Here is a 12,735-nt window from a genome sequence, read left to right on the forward strand (position 1 = left end):
ATACAAACGTTTTTTCATTTAAATTATGAGATGTAGTTTTACATAGACTGGTTTCTGTATTTTTTCCTTTCTTTAAACTATTTATATTCTTGTGAGAACTGTTCAGTTCACTCACCCTTTTATTGATTGGATTATTTGTTCTCTTGCTGTTTATTTATTTATTTATTTATTTTTATTTTTTTGGGTCCGGTCGTGGGGCCTGAACTCGGCCTGGGCACTGTCCTTCAGCTCTTCAGCTCAAGGCAAGCGCTCTACCACTGAGCCACCTTCCCAGCCTGCTGTTTAATATTTTGAGCTCTTTCTAAATATTAATCCTTCATCTGTTGAATAGTTAGCTAAGATTTTCTCTCTTTCTACGAGTTGTTTCTTTGTTCTGGTGATTGTTTTGGTGTGTAGAAACTCTTTACTTTGATAGAATTCTAGTTGTCACTTCTTGCTCCCAGTCTTCTGGGTAGCTGGGGTCCTAATAAAAAAAATTTACCTTTGTGGTAACTTCCAGGGTTTTTCCTACATTTTCCTATTGTAAATTATACATTTCAGGTCTTACTTTGGGCTCTTTGATTCAGCTTTTGTTGATTTTTGTTGAGGGTCAGATTTCAGTCTCTTGTAGGTAGATTCCCAGTTTTTCTGTACTATTTGTTCAAGAGGCTGTCTTTTGTCTAGTACATGTGCTTGGCTCCTTTGTCAAAAATTAGCTTAATTAACATTTGAAGTTCTGTATAACTGTTCTATACAAATTATAAAGGAAAGAAAATATGTTAACACCTTTGAACATTATCAGTTTGACTTACAATATTCACTTATTCTTTGTTTTTTTTTTTTTTTGCTGGTCATGGGACCTGAACTCTGGGCCTGGGCGCTGTCCCTCAGCTCTTCAGCTCAAGGCTAGCGCTCTACCACTTGAGCCGCAGCACCACTTTCAGCTTTTTCTGCTTATGTGGTGCTGAGGAATTGAACCCAGGCCTCATGCATGCGAGGCAAGCGCTCTACCACTGAGCCACCTTCCCAGCCCCAATATTCACTTATTCTTGATTGACTAGAATTCAGCCTGCTTTTGGAGATATTACAATAGAATTTTAGGGCAATGAGGAGCTCTTGGCTGCCCAAATATAAACAAGTTTGCTTTAAAACCAGCAGTTCTATACAATAAGAGGATGATAAGCATGGAAGAAACAGTCTTATAATTCGTGTTTTTAATTAGAATAAATATTAAGATGAAAGGCTTTCCTAGTTTTCTGGAGAGTAAACCACTGTTTGAAGGTTATAATATACTCACTGGAGTATATTGCTTTGATAAATGTTAAAGTGGAACCTTCATTACCCTGTTTCTTAGAATAGCACATAGAGATCTTTCTTATTATTATAAGTCTGCTGGAGATTTTTGATACTTTGTTTGAACATAGAAAGAGATTGGCCTTAACTTCTAGTTAAATCCCCCCACTTAAATGAAACAAGGAAACAATTTCTGCCTATTTAAGAAATGGATAGTTTATAAAATAGAAGTAAAAGAAGAAATCAATATGTATATATCATTTTATAATATCTTTCTTTCTCTTTTTTTCTTTTTTTTTTTTTAAGGTCCAGGGATGTTAGCTACTACAAATAGAACTGAACTTGGGATTGTAGAACCTTCCTCTCCAAGCCCTAGTCCTGTGAAAAAAGGCAGTTCAATTAATTGGTCTTTGCCAGATAAAATAAAATCTCCACGAACTGTGAGAAAACTCTCCATGAAAATGAAAAGGTTGCCAGAATTTAGCCGAAAGCTGGGTGTTAAAGGAACCTTCAATTATATAAATAGTCCAGATAATACCCCTTCCTTGTCTAAATGTAACTGTCGAGAAATTCATCACACTGTTATTCTACCTTCTGGGAGCACAACCACAGCTGCTAAGAGGAATGTTATAAGTCGATACCATCTTGATACCACAGTATCTTCTCAGCACAGCTACCGGAAGAAAGCCTCAGTGAGTCCAAAGTATTCCTGCAAAGGTGGTTACCTCAGTGATGGAGACTCACCTGAACTTGTAACTAAATCTACCAAACATGGATCTGAAAACAAATTTGGAAAAGCAAAAGAAATAATTCCCAACAGTTGTAGCAAAAATGAAATAGATATCGATGCTTTTAGACACTATAGCTTTTCTGATCAACCCAAATGTTCACAGTACATATCAGGGCTCATGAGTGTGCATTTCTATGGTGCAGAGGATTTAAAGCCACCCCGGATAGATTCAAAAGATGTTTTCTGTGCAATTCAGGTAGATTCAGTAAACAAAGCAAGAACAGCATTGCTTACATGTCGGACAACATTTTTAGATATGGATCATACTTTCAATATAGAAATTGAAAATGCACAACATCTGAAACTCGTAGTGTTCAGTTGGGAGCCCACTCCAAGAAAAAATCGAGTATGTTGTCATGGAACTGTTGTTCTCCCCACCTTATTCAGAGTGACGAAGACACACCAGTTGGCTGTCAAACTTGAACCTAGAGGTCTTATTTATGTAAAAGTGACTCTTATGGAACAGTGGGAGAATTCTCTCCATGGACTAGATAAGAATGAAGAACCAGTGATATTTGGTGTTGACATTCAAAAAGTTGTAGAAAAAGAAAATGTAGGCTTGATGGTGCCACTCCTGATACAGAAATGTATTATGGAAATTGAAAAGAGAGGCTGTCAGGTATTATTTCACTGTGTTTCTCTACTACCTCCTTTATTCATTGATTAATTGATTGATTGTAAGTCTTGGGAGAAAGAATTCAAGGTAAGGTAAAAATAACTTAGATATTTTTCCATTCCTACTGTTTTTAATGTATCCCTATTTAGGGTATGATTCATATATTAACCTATGTTGCTCAAGATTTGATCACATACTTGATAGTTTTACCATGTATGGGTTTTATAACTAGAGATCAAGCTTGCTTTACAATGTCATTCTTTAGAAAAACTGATCGAATAGGCAAAAGCTAATTAAGAAATGTTTCTGCATGGTTTGAAGTTCTAGGAAGTTCTAGTAGTGACTCCCATAGCTCTGCCTCACTTGCATAATAAATGCTCTCCTGTAATTTCCTACTCTTTCTCTGTCTCTCTGTCATGACCTTATCTGGCTCTACTCTGGGATAGCATGTTGAATGAGGAGAGGTCAAATAACAAATATAATAGTAACGCATCTCATTCCCTTTTAAATTAGAAGGTAAAGGCAACCCATTATAACAAACAAAAATCCTGGTGTTATTTGTAATAAGATGTGCTTGTTGACCAATCTTTAGACCTTATCTTTTTCATTATAATTAATACATGTGGATTATGATAGTGAGACACAACATATCACTGAGGAAAATACTGTATTCTGAGACATTTCTGTTTTATTGCTATTATATTTGCAACATTGATTAAAAAGACAAAAGAAAGAGTAACTATCACAACATGAAATAGTTGCTAATTTACAGTATCTCCCTTTGAATTTAATGCAGAAACAATAGAAAGCATAGGTTAATGGAATTTTACATTAAGATATGAAGCCTGGGCACTGATGTCTCCTCTTTTATTATCTGTGTGATGTTGGACAAATCTCTATGGGTCTTGACTGCTTACTCTATAAATATGTATAGTAGCTTCTTAAAGCTACAAGATAACATATCTAAACCACCAGCTCAGATATATGATTTGGTGCCTATGTTGCTTGTGTTGAGTGAGGCCTTTACTTCTAGTCCAACTTATTTGGCCAGTTATTTTTCTTTATTAAGTTTCTTCTTTTTTTGTGTGTGCTGGTTCTGGGGCTTAGACTGTGGCACTGTCCCATGGCTTTTATGCTCAAAGCTAGTACTCTACCACTTGAGCCATAGCTCCACTTATGGCATTTTGGGTAGTTGAAAATGAGAGTCTCACAGACTTTCCTGCTTATGCTGGCTTTGAATTAAAGTGAACTTATTAAGACATAATAATTTAGAACCTGTATGTACTAGTAATACTTAATCATTGTAGGTAGTTGGATACTTAATTTTGTTGTAGTAGCAGTGCATATGAACTTATTTAATTTTCAAATAGTCTTTATTTTACCTTTGATATAGTGTTTTAGTTTAAACTTTTATATAACTTTATAACTATTTGCTTTTATTTCTTCCTCAAAATATTTTTTCCCCTAAAGGACTTTATGTAAATCATATGCAGGACCCTTGTTTCCACTCTGCTTATTTAGTGGATAAAGTAATTGAGGGTTTTTTGTTGTTATTGTTGCTGCTGTTAGTCATGGGGCTTGAACTCAGGGCCTAGGAGTTGTCCCTGAGCTATTTTTGCTCAAACCTAGTGCTCTGCCACTTTGAGCCACAGCTACACTTCCACTTTTCTGGTGGTTAATGAAGATAAGAATCTCATGGATAGGATGGGAAAGTGGCTCAGTGGTAGAGTGCTTGCCTTGCATGCATGAGGCCCTGGGTTTGATTCCTCAGCACCACATAAGCAGAAAAAGCTGGAAGTGGCGCTGTGGCTCAAGTGGTAGAGCACTGTCCTTGAGCTGAAGAGCTGAGGGATAGCACCCAGGCCCAGAGTTCAGGCCCCACGACCGGCCAAAAAAAAAAAAAAAAAAGAATCTCATGGACTTTCCTGCCCTGACTAGCTTTGAGCCACCATCTTCAGATCTCAGTCTCTGGAATAGCTAGGATTACAGGTGTGAGCCACCAGTGCCTGGCAGTAATTGAGTTTTTTTAAAGAGATTAAAAAACTTGCTCAAATTTACCAAGTTTACCAAATTTACTCTCATAGACTGAGAGTTTATGACTCATGCTTGTTTAGTACTGTGACATACTACCTCTGAGAAATGTTAGGTTCAGTTTAAGAGAAAAGATGTAAAGGGTACAATCTTGGGGTATGGAGATACGAGTTAAGCATATAAAACTAAGGAGAAGGGATTCTATATTTTTCTTATGAGACTATAGAAATTGTATTGTTTGAACTGAAATGAAATATTAGGATGTTTCATTGAACTAATCAATTTAGTCTATAGTGAGACTTCAAAAGCTATGTTTGAAGTGTTATCATTAAATGCCATCAGAACATATTTGCCACGTTCATGTAATTTATATTGTATTCTTATGTTTTGTATTTGTCAAATTTATCATAATGTTCCCATAATTTTATTTTTAGGTAGTAGGCCTATATCGATTATGTGGTTCGGCTGCAGTAAAAAAAGAACTTCGAGAAGCTTTTGAAAAGGATAGCAAGACTGTTGGTCTGTGTGAAAACCAGTACCCAGATGTAAATGTAATAACAGGTGATAAATAGATATTATTTTATATATTTGTTTTGGAAAGGTTACATCTACAGACAGGAGAATTGAAACACTATTTTGTAACCAAGATTTAATGTGACTTGATTCTTGTCTAACTTTCCTTCCTTCAAAAAACTCCTTCGTTATTTTCTGTAGGAAAATGATTAGATATGGTTCCTGCCCTTAAACAGCTAACAAATGATGAGAGAAGTAAGACTTATACTAAATTAGCTATAGTAGCTAGCAGAGAGAGGGATTACTAAAATGCTATGAGAGTTCAATTTGTGTCTTAGGTTATGAAAAGGGCATTGACTGTTTGACTAGAGAATTTAGACTATTTACTAGGCAGAAGGACTCCATTAAAGATTTTTGATTAAGGAAGTAAAGCTATTAAAGATTGTTTTTAGGAATATTAATCTGGCAACTCTATGTGATGGACTTGAATAGAAGAGACCAGAGAAAGGAAATATATACATACATGTATATATATATATATATATATATATATGTAAATGTGTGTATGGATGTACATATATGTACACACACACACACACACACACACACACACACACACACACACACACACACACACACACACACACACACACACACACACACACACACACACACACACACACCATGCCTGGCCTGCTTTTTTGTTTTGTTGTTTCTTGAGCTATGGGCCTCTTACTCAGCTTTTTCACTCCCAGCTAGTATTCTATTTGAGCCACATCTTCAATTCTGGCTTTTTGCTGGTTAAGTGGAGATAAAGAATCTGTTGGACTTGTCTGTCCAGAGTGGTTTCAAACCTGTACACTCAGTTGTCCAGCCTCCTGAATAGCTTGAATTATAGGCTTGAGCCATCAGAGAATTTTTTACTTTTGCCAAAATGGTTTCAAACTGTGATCCCTTGTCTTTGCCTCCCTGTGATGATGCTTTTTAGGTTGTTGCTTTGTTGTTTTCAGATTACTGAAAATTGACTGTAATACTTACATTAAAAACATTTACTTTAGTTTATTTCACATTGAAGTGTGATCAACTTGTTTTGATTTGTTTTCTAAAGGTGTTCTTAAGGATTTTTTAAGAGAACTTCCTTCTCCTCTGATATCAAAACAGCTCTATAAGGCTGTGTTAGATACAATGATAAAAAGTCCTTTGAAAATGTCAGCAAGTGGTTGTGAGAATGACCCAAGTGATTCTAAGTACACTGTTGACCTGTTGAATTGTCTTCCAGATGTGGAGAAGGTAAGCACAATTGCTATACATTTCTGAAAGCCAATAAATGAAGTATATGCTTAGCTCCAGAGCTACAAACGATTCTTAGGTCTTTGTCATTTGTGGCACTAATGAGTTTAACTTCTGTCTTTATCACTTAAAAAATTATTATCTTCAAATAGGATTTTAACTGAGTATGTCCATTTATGTGTGCAATGTAGCTTGATCAGAGTCAGACAACTCATCAGTCTGGATCACTTCTTAAATAGCATAAATCTAGAAATCACCTGGCTGGTTTTAGTATGCAACTTTAACCTAGGTATAATTACCAATATCTAAAGGCAACTATAATGAACCCTTTGGTGTGGTTTCTTTTAATATATTGACAATTTTAAGATGTGTTTAATTTAAAATATGCTTAATATGTTTCAACTATGTCATAGTGTGTATGGCTTATTGAGCATTAAGATTTAAGCTCCAATTCTTAAATTGGTCCTCCTTGCCTCTTCCTCCTTGACTCCTCTCCCAAATTTAAGCTTGGCACCAGCATTCTTAGATATTCCTATGAGAGAAAAAAGCATGGCTGGCCTGTATAATCAGCCTTAGCTCTATTCTTAAAATTGAGGGGAAGGGGTTGGAGGCAGGGTTCACATGGCATTGCACCAGCCAGTGAGCCAAAGTATGGAGTTGAAGTTTCAGCCTCAAAGCCAAAAAAAAGAAGGTAAAATTAGAGAAAGAGTTGGTTAGGCTTGTCTTAAAGAAGCTAACTTTGCTAGCATTTATCATGATGTGGGGAACAAAGTGCAAGGATGAGTAGGAAGAAACTTTTGAGTTCAATAACATTAAGTAGTTAATGGCGGTCCCTACATGTCCTATGCCCTCTCCAATGAGATTTTCCTTTGGGTGGGGGAGGGGAATAGCAAAGGAGCAAAGAAGCACCTGATAGGTTGAGGTAGGGGAGGGGGACTGAGTAAGGAGATGAAAATGCCAACAATAGATAAAAGAAAATCTTTTGAAAAGTGATATCATGCCACTTATTTTTATTATTATGTGTGTATACACATATGTTCACATACATTTTTGCTGCAAATTGGGCCATTGTATTTGCCTTAGTATAAATGTACTAAGTAAGATTTCATTTTATGTAGGCAACTCTAAAGATGTTGTTGGATCATTTAAAATTGGTGGCTTCTTACCATGAAGTGAACAAGATGACCTGCCAGAATTTGGCAGTGTGTTTCGGACCAGTATTATTAAGTCAAAGGCAAGAGACTTCTACCCATAACAACAGAGTCTTCACTGATTCTGAAGAACTTGCAAATGCTTTGGATTTTAAAAAACATATTGAAGTTCTTCATTACTTGCTCCAGCTTTGGCCAGGTAAGTGATTCTATAGAAATAGTTTTCAATGATGAGGTGTCTGAATTAGCTTAATCACTAAATATGCCCATATATGATTGAAGAAAATCTTTTCTAGATTTTTGCCTTTTCAAATAGTTTTGAAATTGATACCTTCCCTTTGGATTTTTCCATTTGCATTTTCTGCCTTTGCTGGTGTGTGTGTCTGTGTGTGTGTGTGTGTGTGTGTGTGTGTGTGTGTGTGTGTGTGTGTGTGTGTGTGTGTGTGTGTGTGTGTGTGTGTGTGTGTGTGTGTACATACTTGAATTGAATCAGATCTGGGTCTCAATCCCAGTTATGCCACATATCAGCAATATGACCTTGGGTGAATTTCTTAACATTGTAGACAGGATTTTCTTTTGTCATATGAATTTAATAATGACCTTGTAGATGTTATATAAGGACTAAATACAAAATATGTAAACTTTCCTAGGTTAGGTGCTCAGGAGAGCTTTTTATTTTTTGGTGCCTGTATTGGAGCTTGAATTCAGGGCCTGGACACTGCTACCACTGGTACCACACAAGGCTACCACTCTACCACCTAAACCACAGCTCTGCTTCTGGCTTTTTGGTGGTTAATTGGAGATAAGAGTCTCATAGACTTGTCTGCCTTGGCTGGCTTTGAACCATGATCCTCAGATCTCAGCCTCCTGAGTAGCTTGGATTACAGGCGTGAGCCACTGGTGCCTGGCTCAGCACAGCTTTTAATTCTCAGTTAATATCAATTTCTTTACTCTTTGTGATTTAACTGCTATGAAATAATTCATTTTTCCCTTATATCCATTGTTCCTGATATACTGTGTTCATGGTTATTCAAATTACCCCAGTTTAAACATTTTTGAGTTTATGCTCTTTCTTTTCCATTCATTATTACAGTAAATGACCAAAGGTTGGCAGTTAGTTTCCCATTATATTTCTTACATATTTCAGAGCCCAAAGAAATGTATATTTAGTTAGGTGTTTTTTTAAAAAAAAATGGATCCTGTTTTTAAGTTCCAAATTGAAAAATAATTTCATCCCATACTGCACAGGCATTCATGGACAGTTCTTAGATGCTTAGAGTTGAGCACAGGGGTAAAAATTCTTTGACCCACAGTTAAATCAGATTTACATCTGGTCTATGGCACTTGCTAGCAGGGTGGTCTCAGGCAACTACTGTAATTTCTTTAAGCCTCCTTTTGCTTCTCTATAAATAGTAGTACTGACTTTGCATTTGTTAATTGTGAAGGTTGAGATAAAATGCCTAAGGCAGTAAGCAAAATGGATGGTAGTGTAAACTTAGCCCTCAGTAAATGTTCTTTAATTCTTTGTTACTCTTAATAAAATATTTATGTAGGAAAGATCAAAGTACAAAGGAGTGTTGGTCTAGTCTTTTTTGATAAATCTAATTTTGAAAATGAATTTAAAAATTAATAAAAATTTCAGTTTTTAAATTTGCAAAGTTAAAACTTTATACAGACTTAAAATTCTTTATAATTTATTTTTTTACTTACTATTGTATTGTTTTTAATTTGTATTTATAGTTTTTTTACTGTAAATTTGTATTTTAATAAATTGACTCAATTCTTTGATAAATGACCTAATTTCTGCAATTTGGAGCCCAAATTCATGTCAAAATTTTAAATGTGTTTCTTCATTTTTTTCTAGAACTTATTTAATTCTAATAAACACCAGTAATTAGAAGAGGAGCTTTCTTATCGTAATCACAAATGAAAATTTGCCTCCCTTGAAGCAATTTTAGTTCCTGAGTTTTTTGTTACTAAATATGTATCAGAAGTTAGTGTCATTTCATTATCTGAATATGAAAAGCAGATTCAAATTTCATATTGACTGTTTTAGTAATGACCTTAAATAACTTACTCATGTATAGCATCTAATTGCAAAGATTTCTGTTGTTGATTTAGAAAACAATTACATCTTCTGTAATCTGTTACTATTTTTTTTTTAAGTATCTCAGGTAAAGAACAGAAAAGGGCAAAAGATGAAAGGAAGCAATAGCTGTACCCTCTAACTTACCTACTGTTGGATTTAAGAAAAGGCAAATTCCAAATGTTCACAAACAAGCACCGCTATGTTTATTGCAGCATTATTTACCATAGCTAAGATATGGAACCAACCCAGATGCCCCTCAGTAGATGAATGGATCAAGAAAATGTGGTATATATACACAATGGAATTCTATACCTCCATCAGAAAGAATGACATTGCCCCATTTGTTAGGAAATGGAAAGACTTGGAAAAAATTATATTAAGTGAAGTAAACCAGGCCCAAAGAAACATAGGTCCCATGGTTTCCCTTATTTGCAATATCTAGTATATGTCTGAGTCAAGCAGAAAAGGTCAAATAAGTTGATGTTAGGGAAATGAACACTAAGATATGTATTCAAATGTTTTTTCTTTCATGCGATTGTTTTTAACACATTTATAAGATGATTTCTTTGATGCTTTGTATGTCCCTCCCCCACGGTATAACCCCTGCTTTCACTGTATTTGATGTCGGTATAATTTGTGGAGGGGAAGGGAAAAAACAAATAGTTTAAATAGGGATATAGGTGAACACATTGCAACAATGAGATGTACAAGTCGTTATGTCGAAAAATGAACTTTACAACTTTATTGGGGGGGGGGCGAAAGGGGGAGGATAGGAATGGATGGGAAGGGGAAACAAAGGAGGAGGCAACAATGCTTGATAAGAAATATACTCATTATCTTGCCCATGTAGTTGTAACCCCTCTGTATAGTATTTTCACAATAAAAAGAAAAAGAAAAGAAAAGGCAGAAATTGCCAGGTGCTGGTACATCAAATCTGTAATCCTAGCTACTCAAGAGAGCAAGATCTGAGGATCCAGGTTCAAAGCCTGTGAGACTGTTATCTACAATTAAGTACCAAAAAACCTGGAAGTGGAGCTGTAGCTCAAGTGGAAAAGTGCTAGCCTCCAGCAAAACACCTCAGGTCCTGAATGCAAGCCCCAGACTGGCACAAGAAAGAAAGAAAAGAAAAGGAAGAGGGAGAAAGAGCAAGGAAGAAGGAGGGAAAGAGGGAGGGAAAAAGGAAGGAAGGATGGAAGGAAGGAAGAAAATAAAGCAGTTACTAGATGAAAAAATTGATGGTGACTTGGAGAGAATATGGGAGAGGGCCATGTTGTGTTAGTGAATGCACATCCCATGTAGTCACAGGTTTCCTTTCTTACACATCTTTTTGTTTTTTTTTTTTTTTTGGTGTTTTTTTTTTTTTTTTTCCTCCAGAGTTGTAAAGAGGCATAATTTTCCCTCTTCCTTTCTACTGTCTAAATTTTCGTGTATTTTTTAAATTTTGGGCAAGAAGATATATCTGTTTTAAGATTTGTATTTGAAATATCATGCTGCTTTCAAAGTCAGAATCCTAGCATACCACCATTAGCAGGTCCTGCCAGCAGTTACTCAGATCACCAACCATCAAACAGTAAGGTGTCTGCAAGTAGCTTTGAGGATGATAGATTGAGGAACAATGTAAACACACTTCCCTTTTCATAAGAATAGTCTTCTGTATATATGTTTTATGTCTTGAGATTTCACAGAATTTTTCCGTTAAAAAGAGTTTGCTGTGTAAAGTAAAGTTACTTTATAGATGGGGAAGTAAGTGTAGAGAGAGTACAACTCCTAGTTTTTTGTTAAATAATGAGTGGATTTGAGGCGGGTTTGATTTTTTTATTCTCTACTTACCCCCCATACTTAGGATTGAACTCAGGACCCCCTAGTTTGCTAGGCAAGTGCTCTACACTTGAGCCATACCCTCAGCCCTTATGTCTTTTTTTTTTTTTTTTTTTTTTTTGTGGTGCTGGTACTGGTGCTTGAACTCAGCCTGGGCATTGTCCAGTGCTCAAGACTAGCACTCTAGCCTCCATCAGAAGGAATGACACCACCCAATTTGTTAGGAAATGGAAAGACTTGGAAAAAATTATATTAAGTGAAGTAAGCCAGGCCCAAAGAAACATAGGTCCTATGGTTTCTCTTATTTGCAATAACTAGTATATGTATAGGACAAGCTGAAAAAGTCAAAATCTATGTGTATATGAGCCTATAAACTGATGCTAAGCGAAATGAGCCACATGATAGGGACACAAGAGGTTTTATCTTTGTTGCTGTTGTTTTTAGTGTATTTATAATGTATTATGTAATTTTTTGTTTCTTTTGTATGTTCTTCCCCCATGGTATAACCTGTTTTCACTGTATTTGATTCGGATGCCATTTATCTTGTATATACATTTTTCTAATTTGGGGAGAGGAAGGGATGTAACAAAATGCTTAAATAAGGATACAGATTGACCCATTGTAACAATGAGATGAACAAGACACTATGTTGAAAAAGAACTTGACAACTTTTTTTAGGGGGGTAGGGGGAGGAAGAGTCCAGGAAGTGGGGAAGGAAGGAATGGTAGGGGAAAAACAAAGTGAAGAGGTAACAATGCTGGATAGGAAATGTACTAATTACCATACTCATGTAACTGTAACCCCTCTGTACAGTATCTTTACAATAAAAAAGATATACAAAAAAAGAAGCTCAAAAAAAGAAGAAAAAAAAAAGACTAGCACTCTACCAATTGAGCCACAGCTCCACTAATGGCTTTTTTGGTGCTTTTTTAGTTCAGTAAGTTGGGATCAAGACAAGGATAAGAATAAACTATTCGAACTATCAGATATTAATTAATACAGATTATAATAGAGACAACATTATGATCTTGTAAGCTATGTTCCTCAAATAGAAGGATCTCCTCTCCCCTATCTCTTTAGTTCTGGTACTAGGACTTGAACTCAAGTCCTGGGCACTGTCCCTTAGCTTTGTCACTGAAGGCTAGAACTCTACCACTTGAGCTAC

At 35.8% G+C, this 12,735-nt stretch overlaps 1 protein-coding gene across 1 annotated transcript in view; it reads left to right on the top strand.

The window, feature by feature from the left end:
• The window catches only part of Syde2 (synapse defective Rho GTPase homolog 2), a 32,636-nt gene that overhangs the window by 16,031 nt on the left and 3,870 nt on the right, over positions 1-12,735 (top strand). The window contains exons 3-6 of the mRNA XM_042681719.1: positions 1,579-2,681; positions 5,144-5,270; positions 6,331-6,512; positions 7,631-7,862. Of these exons, the coding sequence (XP_042537653.1) occupies positions 1,579-2,681; positions 5,144-5,270; positions 6,331-6,512; positions 7,631-7,862 (1,644 nt within the window). The remainder of the gene's footprint in view (positions 1-1,578; positions 2,682-5,143; positions 5,271-6,330; positions 6,513-7,630; positions 7,863-12,735) is intronic.

The sequence above is a fragment of the Dipodomys spectabilis genome, unplaced genomic scaffold (genome assembly GCF_019054845.1).
Source record: "Dipodomys spectabilis isolate Male_0828 unplaced genomic scaffold, ASM1905484v1 ptg000002l, whole genome shotgun sequence".
NCBI lineage: Eukaryota > Metazoa > Chordata > Mammalia > Rodentia > Heteromyidae > Dipodomys > Dipodomys spectabilis.